Source organism: Oryctolagus cuniculus, chromosome X (assembly GCF_051225735.1).
Source record: "Oryctolagus cuniculus isolate XC-2025 breed Fujian yellow rabbit chromosome X, ASM5122573v1, whole genome shotgun sequence".
Taxonomy (NCBI): Eukaryota; Metazoa; Chordata; class Mammalia; order Lagomorpha; family Leporidae; genus Oryctolagus; species Oryctolagus cuniculus.
Window position 1 is genome coordinate 133118719 of NC_142888.1, and position 17512 is coordinate 133136230.

At 40.5% G+C, this 17512-nt stretch overlaps 1 protein-coding gene and 1 pseudogene across 1 annotated transcript; both read right to left on the bottom strand.

Moving 5' to 3' along the window:
- Positions 1 to 1738: 1738 nt before the first annotated feature.
- On the bottom strand, positions 1739 to 10635 carry SMIM9 (small integral membrane protein 9). The gene is made up of 3 exons (XM_051836030.3): positions 10456 to 10635; positions 9083 to 9212; positions 1739 to 2442 (listed from the first exon to the last, which is right to left on the bottom strand). Exons 1-3 carry the CDS (start codon positions 10607 to 10609, stop codon positions 2415 to 2417), a joined length of 312 nt encoding a protein of 103 aa, XP_051691990.1. The 5' UTR covers positions 10610 to 10635; the 3' UTR covers positions 1739 to 2414.
- Positions 4226 to 9050, bottom strand: LOC103345413 (V-type proton ATPase subunit G 1 pseudogene; annotated as a pseudogene).
- Positions 10636 to 17512: the final 6877 nt, after the last annotated feature.

Here is a 17512-nt window from a genome sequence, read left to right on the forward strand (position 1 = left end):
ACACTTGCAGGAGCTCCCAACTGGCAATGGTACCTTAAGCTTCTGTTGGGTCTTCCATGTAGCTCCCAGCCTAGGAGACCACTCATAGTTTTTTCTTTTCTTGATTTTTTTAAAGATTTATTTATTTATTTGAGAGTGTTACAGAGAGGGGAGAAGGAGAGGGAGAAAGGGGGGGGGAGAGAGGGGGGGAGAGAGAGGGAGAGAGGGAGAGAGGAGGAGGAGAGAGAGAGAGAGGGAGAGAGGGAGAGAGAGAATCTTCCATCTACTGGTTCACTCCCCAGATGGCCACAATGGCCAGGGCTGGGCCACACCGAACCCAGGGGTCAGGAGCTTCTTCCAGGTCTCCCACATGGGTGGCAGGGGCCCAAGGACTTGAACCATCTTCTGCTGCTTTCCCAGGCTCATTAGTAGGGAGCTGGATAGGAAGTTGAGCAGCCAGAACATGAACTGGTACCCATATGGGAATACTTCCATTGCAGAAGGCTTTGTCCACTACGCCACAATGCCGGCCCCAACTCCAGTTTTACTAAGGTGTAATTGGTAAGTAAAATTGTATCTGTTTAAGATGTACATTGTGATGATTAATATACATATGTATTGTGAAATGATCACCACAATAAAGATACTTAACACATACATCACCATTTTCCGTGCAAATTGGACCATAACAGAGCAGGGTGCCTAATTTATATTAAGTTAAACTCTGCCACAAGGGACAAGAAGGTTATTACATGAGAATAATGATAAAGGGATCAAGTCATCTAGAAGACCTAACAATTGTATAAATGCATCCAACATTGCAACACCTACATATATAAAGCAAATATTCATATAACTGAAGGAGGAAACTGGCAACTTCCAATCCGTAATGGAATCCCATCTGCTCTCCCTTACCAATAGTTCCAGAGTCAGACACATCCTACGGTTTTGTTGTCACCTCATCTTGGACTCCGTGTGTCTGTCCTGGCTCCCCCATATTGTCAACTTGGCAGCTAAGATGACCCTTCCAAAAGAAAACACATCTCTGCTCTCATCTAGACATTGCACTGGCTCCCCTGTCAGCCCTGGGAAGAGTGGGGAGTAGCATCTGGCTCACTGTGTCTATGGATTGAATGATTTTAAACTCAGAACAGCAAAAAGGAAAAGCAAATTAATGATTTTTAAAACTATTACTTGTAGGGCTGGCACTGTGGTACAGCAGGTTAAAGTTCTGGCCTGCAATGCTGGCATCCCATAGGGGCACCAATTTGAGTCCTGGCTGCTCCGCTTCTAATCCAGCTCCCTGCTTATGCTCCTGGGAAAGCAGCAGAGGATGGCTCAAGTCGTTGGCCCCTGTACCCACATGGGATATCTGGAAGAAGCTCCTGGCTCCCGGCTTCAGATCAGCTCAACTCCCTCTGTTGTGGTCATTTGGGCAGTGAACCAGCGGATGGAAGATCTCTTTCTCTCTGTCTCTACCTCTCTCTGTAACTCTTTCAAATAAATAAAATAAATACTTTAAAAATATTACTTGTGTTAGATTGATAATAATGAATATACACACTTTAAATAATGATTGTACGAGGAGGTGGTTAAGTGACTTACGTCACACCCACTACAAAATATCAGTATGAGAAATTTTGCATATTATATTCCCTCATATTTAGCCTGTTAAAAGGTCCTTAGAAGTTCTGGAAGAAAGACATGTATTTAAATATGTTGAATCTGGCATTTCCCAAACTCAATTGACCAAAGAGTCTTCTTATTTCATAACATTTATTAAAACAGAAACAAGTTTGAAAGGAAATACACCAAAATGTTAACAGTGCTTATTTCTGGGTGATGGGTTTATGGGTATTTTTTGCTTCTTTCTGTATTTTATGACGGCTTTTTGTAATAAAGTTTGTATTACTTTTATAACCAAAGCAATAATAAAGCTAGCTACATTTTTCAATAGTATCCTTTGAGGGAGAAAAAGAACGCAGGGGTGGGCATTTGGCCTAGTGATTTACATGCAGCTTAAGACACACACATCCTACATTGGAAGAATTTTTAATTTGACAGTGGCTCCTGATTCCAGTTTCCTGCTGCTGTGCACTCTTGGAGGCAGTGGTGATGGCTCAAAAAGTTGGGTAGCTGGCACCAACTTGGGAGACCTAGATGGAGTTCCCAGTTTCCAGCTTCAGCTCTGGCCCAGTTCTGCCTGCTGTTGTGGGCATTTGGGAAGAGAGGATGGAATCCCTCTCTGGCTCCCTCTGTAATTCTGTCAAATAAATAATTTTTTTTAAAAAAAAAAGCAAAGGTAATTTAAGGTGGAAAACAATTTAATTTTAACAAATGGTTGCTCCCTCATTTTAAGCAAATAGACTACTCTCCACTGTCTTGAAATACAGCAAATCAAACACGATGCTTGTCCTATGGAATCTCCCAGTTCTTCATTGGACTGGCTCACCTACAAGAAAACTGGATAAGAAAGATAAAATGGTGAATTTTGAATTGCGTTTAAATTCCTATATACTTTATTGATCTGCATGCTGTTATTATATATAGTTACTATTAAAGGTAATAACTTTTTCCAAGATCAGATTTTAGCTTTTCTCTTACTATGAACCAAGATAATACAGAAAAAGCTTTGATGAGTTGAAAAAAGAAGAGTAAAAATGTGCTTCTAGTACAACTGGATTTGGAAGGAGTGGTAGAAGTATGGCCAGATAGTTTTCCTTCTTTTGTTTTTAAAGTGACCTTTCTTTCTGCAACATGTATAAAACTATAACTTTGGGTATCCTTTTTATGTTAGATTATTTTGGTTCTTTTTTTTTCATCGAATAAATCAATTGTATGTCTCTTGTATCATTTTTTCCTCTAATTTTACTTTCAGTAAATTCTTTACTCTATTTCATACTACTTGATTTTTCTATCCTGTTTCCCATATCTTTAATGTTTTTCATCATAATATTTGTCTCTTCTCCTTTGTGCTTCTTCATTTCTGTGAAAGTTTTACTTTTTGTCTTTTGCATTTTCTTGGGCTTTCATCTACTTTTCGTTTTCTTCTTTATCATACCTTGCCTGAGTTCTTGTATTTCTCCTTACTGCTATTATTTTATAGGTATGATTTTTATAGTTACTCAATTTATTTAAGCACACACACATATTCCCATTGCAATGTCCATTTCTGAATACATTTATTATCTTGGAGAATCCCTGTTATTTAATGTTCACAGGCAGAAGTCAATGAGTTATAAGTTATAACTAATAGTCACACTTCCAACTTCCCATTAGAAGAGCGCTAGCTTTGAAAGCTTTAGATTCAGCCCTCTTTTTCATCTAGGAACTCTGGTGTTGGTTTCTGTTGAATGATATTGATAGGGAATCCAGGGGCCCCAGAAAGGAAAGAAAAAACATGATAAAACTCTCTAGGAGCCCTAAGGAAGGGGGCGATGGGAGATGGGGAAGCATACAATGAAATCTTCAGATGTTGTTGAGTCTGCTGAAGGGATCTGATTGAGCACACTGCACACATCTATGCAAAACCGGTTACTCCAATGTCAGTTCCCTAATTGGTTCACGTAGCATGTCTCATTAGCATACAATTTAAGCTCCCTGGCCTCCTGATTGGTTATCTTTGTGTGTGTGGTGGGGGGGGAGGGAGAAAGCATGACATTATCATTATACCAAGTAATAAAATGTAATAAGTCCTTAAGTTCTATCGTCTAGTAATTTTAAGATTTTAAGAAGCTAAAAGCAGCCTAAACAATTATAAAAGTAATTCATTGTTTTCACCCTTAGTCAGGGATAGATGTTCAGGCTGGCTGCTGCTTCACACCAGTTACAAGTAACTATTTACTACTTTTTAATACATAAAATCTTTCACCTTCATGAACCCATAGGGAGGAAAACTGCTTAATCCCCTTATTTCTTCAAAGAATTGTGTTTTTTCCTTACTAGATCTAAGAAAGAAAAAAATGAGCATTGACATATATGCTGCTTGGTCTAAAAGGCACAAGGAAACACACAATATATACTTATTAAATTTCCCTAAGAAATAAGAAGAAAAAAATGAACTCTTTGGGTAAGTTCTAAGTCTGTACAAAGAAACTAACAACTTAAGGGCTCTCCTATGTAAAACACAGAAATAACTTAATTATTATAATTAACTGTCATGACAGCAGAGCTTGAGCTTTGCTGAATCTTCATATTCCATGAGTGCATCTAAAACACCCATCCATGGAACACGTACTGATTTCTTCTATCTATTGACACAGTAGCTTTCATGGATTTCTGGCCACATGTCACAACAAAGGCCAAGAGCTTATCCAAGACTTCATCCCGGTTCTGCTGGTAGTATGTCTGGGGGTTGGTCATCTTCTCCTGGGTCTCCTTGTCCACTTCATTGCTGTAAATGCCATGGGATCCTAGTGCCACAGCTTCTTTGTCCTTGAACTCCTTCCTCTGTTCAATTTTGGCCCATACTGCTTCTTTGGCCTGCTTCAGCCTCTGGTTGTTTCACTTGTGGGCCTCTGACACCTTCTCTGTATCCCACTTCTCAACCTGTAGTAGCTGCTGGATTCCTTGTGCAACTGACTGCCCGTGGTGGTGGCTGGAACTCTGAGCTCCTGATTGACTATTATTCCCTGCCTTCTGATTGGTTGTTGTTCTACTCCTCACTGATTGATTATATCTGTACTCATTTTTCAGAAAGGGGCCAATCAGAAAGCTTCTTTGGCAGCTTCTCCCTTGGAGTCCTCCCTCTTAGCTGCTGTGGCAGGATGTTTCTCATTTTCAATAAATCTCGCTTTGCTCATTGTCCCCATCCGTGTGGAAATCCTTCTTTCATGTGAGACGAGAACTGAGATCTTCCCCATTTTCCCACAACAATATCAATTCCTCCTATACCAGTTATTTATAGGAGATTCCCATGGCAAAGCACCAATGCCATATTTGAGACTAACAAAATATTTCCATGATGTTGAAGTGTGTGAATCATTAGTGACTTCTTTAGCCTTTACTTCTTCCCAACCAATTGAGAGCAGCAACTATCTTCATTTAAGACAAGCAAATACTGTAAACTCTTCTGATGCAGCTGACCTGCTAGCCAGAGTCTGTGTAACAGCAATCCACAGGATGTAGGATGAGATATGTCTTGATTTCAGTCCCAGCTTCTTTAGTCAGTGTAATACTCAGCTGCTATATCAAATATTCTTGAGATCTTAGTTGGTTAGCACAACAAAATTTTTATCTCTGATGCCTGCCTCATTTGTATGTAGGTCAAGTTCTCTTCTATCAGGTGATTCTGGGATCCCAGCTCCTTCTGTCATGTGGCTCCACTGTCTTTTTTTTTTTTAATATTTATTTGTTTGAAGGGCAGAGTGTCAGAGACAGAAAGAGAGACAGAGAGAGATATTCTACCCACTGGTTCACTCCTCAAAAAGCCACAATGGAAGCCAGGGACTTAACCTGCTGTGCCACAATGCCAGCCCTATGGCTCTACCATCTTATAGTCTTTCATTCCAAGCCATGTATATGTAAGAATGAGAAATGGTCTAGACAGTTGTGCAGGACATTTTATAGTCAGGCCTGGAGCTCTCAGTTTGACTTTTGTCCTTATTCCCCTGAATAAATCTCAGTCCCAAGGTCCCAGCCTAACTACAAGGAAGTTGGGAAATGCAATGTTCCTCTGTGAACACAGCCACCCACATTCCTCCAGGAGAAAGCCCTTGTTTCTCTAGTTGCTGAGGGTGCTGCTGACAGTCTCTAGTTGTTAGACTGGTTATGTGTTTCTAAAATCCCATTCACCACTGTGTCCCACTCAAAGTCCAGAGTATCTGCATGATATTTGGTTCTCTAAAGTCTGGGCACAGCTCTGTTTGATTAAATGACCTATGAACTAAAGCAAGTTATCTTCCCCTGATCTCCACATCCCATAACAATGATCTAGCAGGAAGAAGATAACCACAATAAATATTCCCATTTGATAGAGGAAGACTGGGAGATAAAGCAGTCCTTGCTCTGTAATTATCCTGGAATCCTGCTGGGCAAACATTGATTAGGCTCAGATCTTGCTTTATGAGAGGCGCTCCCTGGCCTATTGTTCACCCTTGAGGAGACTCTTCTGGTTCATTATTTTCTAGGGCTTCATCTGAAGCAAGGGTTTGTGAGTGTGCCCTCCTAAAGGCCTTCAAAATTGGTGCTCTTCTCATGGAAAATCAGAAGTTTAAATACAGCATTCTTCACAATTTAGTTCCTGCCTATAATTTCATGGGGGCATTAAGTGTTTCTCAAGACCTTAGCTGGGAGTGAGCGTTTGGCCTAGAGGTTAAGGTACTGGTTAAGACACTCATGTCCCGTATTGGAATGCCTGGGTTCAATTCCTGGATCTAGCTCTTTATTTATTTATTTATTTGAAAGCCAGAGAGAGAGAGAGAGAGAGAATCTTTCATCTGCTGGTTAAATACTTAAATGGCCACTACAGCCAGGGCTGGGCTAGGCTAAAGCCAAGAGCAACGAGCTTCATCCTGGTCTCCCATGTGGATATGGAGGCACAAGGACTTGGGCCATTTTCTGCTGCTGGCATCACAAATAGCAGTTGGCAACTTAACCTGCTGTGCTACAACGCCGGCCCTCTGTCTCTAGCTCTTGACTCAACCTTCCTGCAAATGCAAACTCTATAAGGCAGTAGTGATTGCCCTAGTGACTGGGTCCCTGTCACCCATGTGAGAGACCTGGATGCAGTTTTTAGGTCCTGGCTTCAGCCTGGCTCAGTCAAGGCTGCTGTGGTCATTTTGGGAATGAAGCAGGGGATGACTGTTTCTTTCTCTTCTTTCTCTCTTTCTCTCTCTCTCTCGTTCTCTCTCGCTTGCTCGCTCACTCTGGCTCTCATTCTCATCTATCTCTCTTTCCCTGTATCTCTGTCTCTCTCAATAAATACATTAAAAATAAGCTTAACTGACTTCTGATCTATTCACCTCCAATCTGCTCTGTGTTGCTTCCTAGACCTGGTTCTTGATCTTGTGATAATTTTGAGGTTATCAGGAACCATAATCTGATGTTTGCCCTCAGCCACCAGGAAGTTAAAAGCACTTTGGGTTTTTGAATTCTGCAAAAACCTACATTTCTATTAAAATTTTAAAAGTTTATTTTCAGGGGCCAGTGTTGTGGCATAGCTGGTTAAGTCTCTGCCTTTAGCACTGGCATCCTATATGGGCATTGTTTCGAATCCCAGCTGCTCCACTTCCCATTCAGCTCCCTATTAATGAGCCTGGGAAAGCAGCAGAGCAAGGCCAAGTCCCTGGACCCCTGCACCCACGTGGGAGACCTGGAAGAAGCTCCTAACCCCTGAATTTGGCCTGGCCTAGCTCCGGCCTTTGTAGCCATTTGGGGAGTGAACCAGTTGGTTGGAAGACTTCTCTTTCTGTGTGTCTGCCCACTCTCGCTCTCTCCCTCTCCCTCTCTCTAACTCTGCATTTCAAATAAATAAAATAAATCTTTAAAAATTTATTTTCATGGGGCCAGCGCTGTGACGCAGCGGGTTAATGCCCTGCCCTGAAGCGTTGGCATCCCATATGGGTGCCGGTTCGAGACCTGGCTGCTCCACTTCCGATCCAGCTCTCTGCTGTGGCCTGGGAAAGCAGTTAGAAGATGGCCCAAGTCCTTGGGCTCCTGCGCCCATATGGGAGACCCAGAGGAGACTCCTGGCTCCTGGATTCAGATGGGTGTCGCTCTGGCCATGGCGGACAATTGGGGAGTGAACCAGTAGATGAAGGACTTCTCTCTCTCTCTCTCTCTGCCACTCCTCTCTCTGTGTAACTCTTTCAAATAAATAAAATATTAAAAATTTTATTTTCATTTTATTTGAAAGGCAGAGCAAGAGTGAATGGAAGGGAAAGAGAGGCAGAGAGATCTTCCATCTGCTGGTTCACTCCCCAAATGCCCACAATAGCAAGGGCTGGGCCAGGTCAAAGCCAGGAGTCAGGAACTCAATCAAGATTTTCTATATTTGTGGTGAGGACTCTCCTATTTGAGCTATCACTGCTGCTTCCCACCATCTGAATTGGCAGGAAGCTGGAGTTAGGAGCTGGAACCCTCCCACTTAGGTACTGTGATATAATAAGCAGGTGTCCCAAGTGCATCTTAACTGCTGAACCAAATGTCCACCCTCTAACATTTCTACTCTCTATTCCCCTTTTAAAAATATTTACTTATTTATTTGAAAGGCAGGGTTACAGAGATGCGGGGGCGGGGGAGGAGAGATAGAGAGATAGAGAGATAGAGAGAGAGAGAGGTCTTGCATTTGCTGGTTTGCTTCCCAGATGGCTGCAACGGCCAGAGCTGCGATGATCAGAAGCCAGAAGCCAGGAGCTTCCTCTGGGTCTCCCATGTGGGTGCAGGGGCCCAAGGACTCGGGCCATTTTCTGCTTTCCCAGGCCATAGCAGAGAGCTGGATGGGAAGTGGAGCAGCCAGGACTTGAACTGGCATCCATATGGGATGCTGGCACTGCAGTCAATGGCTTTATCCACTACACCACAGAGCCAGCCCTCTCTATTCTCTTTTATATATTTTTGCAAACTGGTCAACAATTCCCTGACCTCATCTCACTTGGACTTGACCCAACGACTTGCGAGTAATTGTCTTATTTCTCTCTCTAGTAACCAGCACAGAGACAGGCAAGTAATCATCTCTTGGGAGATTGAGATTTGGTTTAACAAAATTTAGTTTGTTTTATTTTCCACAGAAATTTCCTTGTCTTCATATGATTTTGTAGATAAATATTTTGGTAAATTTTCAGGCAATTGAGAATGCAGTTGATACATCATTTGTAATTCCTGAGCCAAAGGGAAGGGAAATTAGTAGTAGTTAATACAATTAATAAAATAAATGATCAGCTGCAAACACTGGTTTAAATATAACCTGTCAGTCATTGGCAATAGATATGGCAGGTTGGAGGGAATAAAGGGAGAGGGGATCATTTGAAAAGAGATCACACAGCTTTTGAGTTTTGTTCCCAGAATCACCTTCCTTAAATTTTCTCTCAATTATGAATGTGCAGACTGGTATCTCTGCCCCCCTTCTTCATGTTCCCTGTGTCCTCTTCCCATAGTAGCTTACGTGAGGCAGCAGAGGGTCCCCATTATTGCTGTGGTGATAAGAAAAGCAAAAATGGCTGCTGGAGGTATGAAGTTCTTGATGAGATCCCACAAATAATTCCTGAAGTTGCTAAGCCAGGACTTGTGCTTTCCTGCATAAGAGCATAGATATTCATTGAGGAGAGGTCTAGTAAAGGATGGGGCTTGGATTTAAACCAAGTTCAAATTCAGATCGTTGCCCCAGATATCATGTTATTACACTTGCCCAAAGCATATGACAAATATTCTTTGCTGTGCTGCTTCTAAGATGTTCAAAGGTTGTACATTTGTTTACAACTGTATCCTTGCAAGTTAAATAGGAACAATAATCTCTGCCCCACATATCTAATGGCTTATTTTGAGTATATGGGATATATTGTGAAAGAGGACCCTATTCTTTACTAAGTGAAGGAGGAAAGAGTACTGTGAGTTGATCTCAAGAAAAGAGGGAGTTGAGCTTCATCAGCAAGACAATTTCCACAGCTGGAGCACCAGAAAGGACCTGAACAGTGTGTGTGTATGTGTGCACATGTGTGTGCAATGAGAACCCCTGAGATATGGATCAGTAGAATATCAGGTTAATTTTAGATTTTTATCTCCTCTGTCAAGTTTTCCATGACCCCTCCCCTAAAGCAACTTTCATTATACGCTTCCATGCACTGGTTAAGATGGTCGTGTTCCACTTTGGAGTGCCTAGATTTGATACCTAGCTCCAGCTCCTGATTCTAGCTTCCTGCTAATGCAGATCATAGGAGGCAGGAGTGGTGGCTCTGACACTTGGGTCCCTGCCATTCATGTGGAACACCTGAATTGAATTCTTGACTCCCAGATTCATCCTGGCCCAGCCCTAGCTCTTGCAGGCATTTGGGGGAGTGAATCAACAGAAGGAAGATCTCGCTGTCGTTCTGTCTCTGTCTGCCTTTCAAATAAATAAACATTTAAAAAATTTATTCACTTGTCTTTGGGGAGAATTTCTCACGTTCCATGGAAGGGTGGTATACGGCTTTGTCCATCTGTGAGCTACTTGATAATGAGGCTGCTTAACTCCTAATCCATGTACTTTAGCAAAGGGCTTGCTACATAGAGTAGCTTGTTGAACCAAACTGAAACAAACCAGAATACCAAGATACTTCAAAAAGTTCATGGAAAAGAGAAGTGAAATATAAATTTATTTTGGTGCAAGAATTTTTTAAAACTCCATTCATAATATGGATTCTCCATGAACTTTTGGAGGTACCTTCATAGTTTGCTTTCCTGTGAATGTTATTTTTCAACATGAAATCACTTTTTCCTGACCTGAGACAGGAATCTTATTTCTTACAAAGAGAGGAGCATTCATTCTAAAAGCAAACATACCCCTTGGGCGTGGCTTTGACCCTGCTTTCCATCTCGTTTTTTCTTGTATTCCAAAGGCAGATGAAGGTGACCTAGGGGGTGCCGCCGTCTCCAACAAGAGGTAAGTCAGAGAGCACAGCAGAAATCCAACGCTCAGCAGCTTCTGAGGTTCCATGGACTCCCGTCCTCGCTGTGGTTGGCTCTGCCCAGAAGAGATTTCTTTGTCCTTAGCTCTGTCCACAGAAACTTGGTAGGAAAGACTAGAAGATGGTGCTTTAATTTTCTTTGCTAAAAACTCCTCGTTTATCACAAACACAAAAGGCAAATCAAAGCAAATCATTATCTGACATTCCCTGCTACACTTTTTCTCCAACTCAATTACTAGAAACTCTTTCAGCTGTTCAGGCCAAAACCTGTGACACCATCTTTGACTTTGACTCCTACACCTTATTCATTAGAAAAAAATCTGGTGTGTTTTATTTACAGATGTATCTAGAATCTTGCCATGTCATACTACCTCTGGTGCTGCCCATCATCATCTCTGTCTCCCTGCTTTTATTTTTGCCTTCAATGAGCAGACAAAGAATCTTGTTGACTTGCAGGTCATATTTTGTGCTAGTTACTTCTCCTAACTCATATCCTACTAGTTTTCTTATGCTCACACCAACTCAGCTTCATTTCCTCCAATATAGTCTCAGGATCTCTTCCCTCACCTTCTTCAGATGCTGAAATAAATTCTCAATGAAGATTCTCTTGTGATCACTTTTATTAAAATTCTATCACACTCCAAAAACCATGCTAATCATCTTACCTATTTGATTTTTCTCCATAAACCTCATCAAAACCTAGTGTGATATATATTTTACTTGTTTATTTTGTTACATGTTTTTCCTGACTATAATATATGCTCCATGAGTTCAGGACTTTTTATTGGTTTTATTCACTGCTCATAGGGTACTAAAGTATTCAGTGAGATGTTTTTGAATGAATGGATGGTGAATTTTGGCAGATGTTGTTCATTGTATGACTCAACAGTCTTTCCCACCTCTTATTTATTTATAAGAATCTCGCTTTCCCAGCCGTCCTTGCATCTAGGCATGCTTATGTGACATAGTTTTGGACAATGAAACATAATGGAATGTGATGGATACTTTGGGGAAGGCTTTTTTCTGCCTTGATGAAAGAGATATTATTTGCCCTTTGGGCTCTACACTCAACATTGTTTGAGGAGTGTTGTTTGAAGTATCTAGGGTCATCTTGTGACAATGAGGCAATGGCCATGAGAAAAAGTCCAAAGAAATGACATATATTCTGACAAACAATTTCAAGCCAATAAAATGACACCTGTATCTGCTTACCTCTAGCCTGCTTGCTATGAAGAAAATAAATCCCTATTTAAGCCATTGTGTTTGGGCTATTATTTAATATATTTATAGTACACACTTACCTATGGTTTGGTGGGCTGAAAAAAAGTCTTTGTCTGGTAGAAAGCCACTTACCTGAAAACTGACTTAGTACTGGGTATCCAAATAACCCAGTAAATTAGACATGAATATTGAGAATAGAGCAGTTTTCAGAAGAAGCTGACCTATTTCTTCCCCTTCAGTCTCCAGAGTTCCAAATAGAACACCACTCCTTATGATATCACCTATTGCATTTGACTCTTCCCAGTATCTCTATTTGACGACTGAGCACTCAGACATCTTCTGTCCATGCATAAACATCTGAATTGATATCAAAATCCATCTTCATAGTAGTTGTGTCCTCTTAGGCTTGAAGAATTCTAAGATATTTTATTTTCTACATGATGTCTGCTACTGTATTGTTTTACACACTGAAATAATGACAAATGTAGTATTTCATATCCACAGAGCAAGAAAAGATTATTTAACATGATGGAATGATTGACTATTCAATTGGATGCACACTAACATGAGACAGAATAAGAGGGTGATCAAAAAGGAAGTCATGGCCTTTTTGTAACCCAATTTGAGAGGGACACCCATCAGTTTTGTCATATTCCATTGGTTAGAGATACATTCCTAGGTCCATACTACAGTAACAAGATAGAAACGATACAAGAACATGAATACCAGAAGATAGGGATCAATGAGTTCACCTTAGAAACTGCCTACTACATAAGTTTTTTTAAAAAAAGATTTTATTATTTATTTGAAAGAGTTACACACAGAGAGAAAGAGAAGAGCAGAGAGAGAGAGAGAGAGAGAGAGGAGAGATGTCTTCCATCTTCTGGTTAACTCCCCAACTGACCACAATGGCCAGAGCTGTGCTGATCTGAAGGCAGGAGCCAGGAGCTTCTTCTGGGTCTCCTACGTGGGTGAAGGGGCCCAAGGACTTGGGCCATCTTCTACTGCTTTCCCAGGCCATAGCAGAAAGCTGGATCAGAAGTAGAGCAGCCGGGACTCAAACCGAAGGCTTTATGGAATCATGGAACTGCAGGCGGTGGCTTTACCCACTATGCCACAGCTCCGGTCCCACCACATCAGTTTTTAATCAAATGAATCCATATTGTAAAGATTGCAGCATTGCATATACTAACTAACCAATGAATTTCATAAAATTCCAATGAATTTTAAGTTTGGGTTTCCTAGAGGCAGATTCTGGATAAAGATTCCTGTGGATATAATTTATTGAAGGAATGCACTCAGAAGAAGTCTAAGGGAGTGAGAGAAGCAGCATAAGGAAAAGGAAAGAACTTACAGGGTGTGCTAGCAGGAGCATATTTTGCACCTTAGGGGATTCAGCCTTTGTATCCTAGCCTGTCATTTCTTGGCCATGGTCTGCCACGCCTGTGTCAGGGTGAGTAACCCTCCGATATTTCTGAGTGAGGAAGCTTATATGCCTAAGGACTGTCCTCTGAAGAATATTGTAATCAGGAGCCATTCCATTGGCCAAAGCAGTTGAGAGATGGGTGCAAACACTAAACTGGTAAAAGGAACTCTAAGAGATCTGTGTGGCACAATTAAAGCACTTACTGTAGTCTACTTCTTGCTCAAAACCACTTATGTGTCACATTAGGTTCACTACATTCTGCCAGGTTTCTTCAGATTTCTGGTTGGTCACAACCTCTGGGGAAAGTTACAACAGGAAAGTTAGTAGGCTTAGGCCCCCCGTGGATCACCTAAGTGCCAAGCATATTCCTTGCCACCTCTACCATAGAGCAGCATTCCCAACTCTACATGAATATCACCATCAATTATTCTTGCCAGCATGTTAACTTCTTGCTATATGTGAGGTGAGAAAGAGGAAGAGTGCTATGAGTCACAAGACAATCCAATCTCTTGATCCTGCTGTTTTCGGTAAGATAGATAGACTTTGCCCATTACCATGCCTGGTGTCTCTCTCAACTTCAGGCTTCTGCTAGTGTGAAGCAGAGTAGAGAATTGCAAATTAAACTATTACTTTTTTTAAAAAGATTTATTAATTTATTTGAAAGTCAGAGTTACACACAGAGAGAAGGAGAGGGAGGGAGGGAGAGAGAGAGAGAGAGAGAGAGAGAGAGAGAGAGGTCTTTCATCTGCTGGTTCACTCCCCAGATGGCCACAATGGCCAGGAGCTTCTTCCAGGTCTCCCACACGGGTGCAGAGACTCAAGGACCTGGGCCATCTTCTACTGCTTTCCCAGGCCATAGCAGAGAGCTGGATTGGAAGTGGAGCAGCCAGGTCTTGAACTGGCACCCATATGGGATGCCAGCACTGCAGGTGGTGGCTTTATCCACTATGCCACAGCATCAGCCCAGATTAAACTATTTCTAATTGTCTAATAGTTTTTCAATAGTTTTCCTTAGTTTATCACCTTCACCTTGATTTCCAGGATTATCCAAAGCCACCAATTCCTGACTATTTTGAGAATTCTATAGTACAACTCCAGTTGCTGGCGGGGGGGGGGGGGGGGAGAGAAACTCATTAAACTGGTTCACTCCCCAAATGTCCACGATCGGCAAGAGGGAGCATGATAAACCAAGGCAATTATAGCTACCCCTACATCAAAGTGGGAGCTGGAGTAGTAATCAGTGATGAAGCTTGATGCGAATTCAGAGATATTTAGGAGTTAAATGGATTGTGCTATTGAGTTATAGGAATAGATGTAGTGAGGGGGAGAGAGGCAGCAAGGATAACACTTGAATTTCCGGATAACATTTGGTGACTGGGATAACTAGTCACGTCAAACACTGAGTGGGAACACTGCAGGCCTAGGAGAGACAATGATTAATATGATACATGAAACATTTAGGACAAATGAACAGTAGGCATATATAGATCTTATGCATAGGGTAAATGTTGAAATAAAATATGTGTGTGTATATATATTCTAGGAAATACATGTACTTTGGATGGAAAAAAAATCTTGGGTTACATTGAGGAAATATTTTCCACAAATCCTTTTCATTGTCTTGTTGAGATGAAAATTGTAATTGAGAACCATCAAACTTAGAAAGTAGTCTTTTGGTTGTGAGTAACAGAAACTCAACTAGTTTACAAAGAAAGAGAAATCTTGGTTCACAAAACATACACCAGCTAGGAATGCTATGGTGTGTGATAGGGCCAATTTCCCAAGGGAATGAATGCTGGCTACACATAGAGCAGGTGACTGCCATAGGTAACCACTTTAATTCTAATTTCTTCTTTTAAGGTAATGTATTTGTCTGACAGATGCCTGAAAAAATTTTCCTTGTTTGTAGAACTAGAGTAGCAATGAGACTGAAAGAGTCAGTCTTGGTTAGCAATATAAATGAAATTATAACCCACAAGTTTCAATGGCACTTAAAGAGAACCTTTGAGAAAAAGAAGCTGTTGACACTTGTTTCTGGAAGTGTATGTTTATTGTCACCCTGTGATTAAATAGTCAAAGAAGAGGCTTAGAAAACATTACAGTGAAAGTCAAATCTGTCCTTAGTCTATCCTGTCATCATAAAATTGAGGTTCCAGATAGCATATAAAAGGACATAAAACTTTAAAAATTTTAAGTAATACATAGTGGTTACAATATTTATGGGATACAGTGTAACATTTTAATACATGTATAGAATACATACAAATTAAATTAGGGTAAGTAGAATTTCTATCTCATCCTTTCTTTGAGCTCCTCTCTTCTTGTTGTTCTCAAATTTATAATAGGCTATTGTCAAATATAGTTGCCAATTTACTATAAATTGTTATTCCTATCTGATACAGAGCATTTCTGTTAACACTCATAGACTTGTTTTAATACATTTAATGTTTTAATACATGTCTTCCAAAGACAGTTGATTTGTAATCTTGAGATTTGCTTTTTAGTTTTTTAAATTTATTTTTAAATTTTAATATTTAACTATTTTTAAAAACATTTATTTATTTATTTGAAAGGCAGAGTTACAAAGAGCATGAAAGGGAGGAAGTGAGGGAGGGAGGGAGAGAGGGAGGGAGGGAGGGAGAGAGAGAGAGAGAGAGAGAGAGAGATTTTCCATTGTCTGCTTCACTCTCCAAATGACTGCAACAACAACCAGGGGTGGGCCAGGCTGAAGACAGGAGCCTGGAACCTCCTCCAGGTGTCCCATATGGGTGGCAGGGGTCCAAGTACTTGGACCATCTTCCAGTGCTTTCCCAGGAACATTAGAAGAGAGTTGGATTGGAAGTGAAGCAACTGGGTATGGAACCAACACTCGTATGGGATGTAGGCATTACATATGTTAGCTTAAACCACTGCACCATAACTCCTGCCACTAGATTTAACTATTTTTAACATTTTACCATCTTCATTTCATATGTAGACATTATATACATACTCACATATCCTATGTTTTTCTTGAAAACAGGGATATTAACATCAAGTGTTGTGGGATTCATGATAATGAGTATAGAGTGAGGAAAGAAAGGTGTATTATCATGTATGTCGTATAATTTAGTGAAGACATTATTTATAACTATCTATATACCAAATAATATGACATCAACATAATTTTATACTCCCTATATATTAACTTCTACACATGAGAGAAGAAGACATGAGATATTTGTCTTTCTGGGTCTGGCTTATTTTATTCAGCATAATGATCTCCAGTTGCATCCATTTTATTGCAAAAGTGAGGATTTCATTCTTTTTTATAGCTGAGTAATATTCCAGTGTGTACATGTACCATATCTTCTTTATCCAGTTATCAGTCAATGGACATCTAGGTTGATTCTACACCTTTGCCATTGTGAATTAAGCTGCACTAAACATGGGAGTTCAGGTATCTCTTTCATATGCTGTTTTCACTTCCTGGTAATGGGATAGCTGAGTCATATGGTAGATCCATTTGTAAATTACGTTTGAAAAATGTTTGTGACAGGGGCCTGTGCTGTGGAGTAGTAAGCTAAGCTTCCACCTGTTGTACCCGCACCCTGTATGGGTGCCAGTTTGAATCCTGGCTGCTCCTCTTCCAATCCAGCTCTCTGTTATGGCCTGGGAAAGCAGTAAAAGATGGCCCAAGTGCTTGGGCCCCTGCACCTATGTGGGAGACCTGGAAGAAGCTCATGGCTCCTGGCTTCAGATTGGCCCAGCTCTAGCCATTGCAGCCATCTGGAGAGTGAACCAGAGGATGGAAGACCTCTCTCTGTCTGTAACTCTGACTCTCAAATAAATAAATAAATAAAAATTTTAAAAAATGTTTGTGACAGAAAATTATAGTTAATCACTTAAAGTTACAAACTATGTTTGTCTTAGTGAATTTGCTTACCAATATTCTGATAATTAACTTCTTATGGTTTCAATGATCCATAATTAACTAGTATTATATAATCGTGTACTTTTTTTTGGAGTTAGCAATGGTATGTGTTTTCATACGTCACTAAGTTTATGCTAGTAAACAATGTATAATCTCATTCTTCCACACTATTCCAGGTATTTAAATGGGCCCTAGGCAATGCACTGCTTGATCTAACATTTAATTCTGTTATTATCTCAAGTTATTTTCTCTTATTGTTTTATTTTACCACACCTGTCCTGCATTTTGCATTAAAAAAAAAAAACTGTGGTAAGAACACTTAGCATGAAATTTACCATCTTAACGAATTTTGATGAGAATGATGCAGCATTT

What these genes read in the sequence shown, in the direction of transcription:
- SMIM9 (XM_051836030.3), bottom strand. Translation starts at nt 10,609, where the DNA reads ATGGAACCTCAGAAGCTGCTGAGCGTTGGATTTCTGCTGTGCTCTCTG. An exon ending in GTCAAAGCCACGCCCAAGGG is followed by an intron (nt 9,213 to 10,455) that starts GTATGTTTGCTT and finishes GCTCTTATGCAG; the next exon opens with GAAAGCACAAGTCCTGGCTT. An exon ending in GGGACCCTCTGCTGCCTCAC is followed by an intron (nt 2,443 to 9,082) that starts GTAAGCTACTAT and finishes TTTCTTATCCAG; the next exon opens with TTTTCTTGTAGGTGAGCCAG.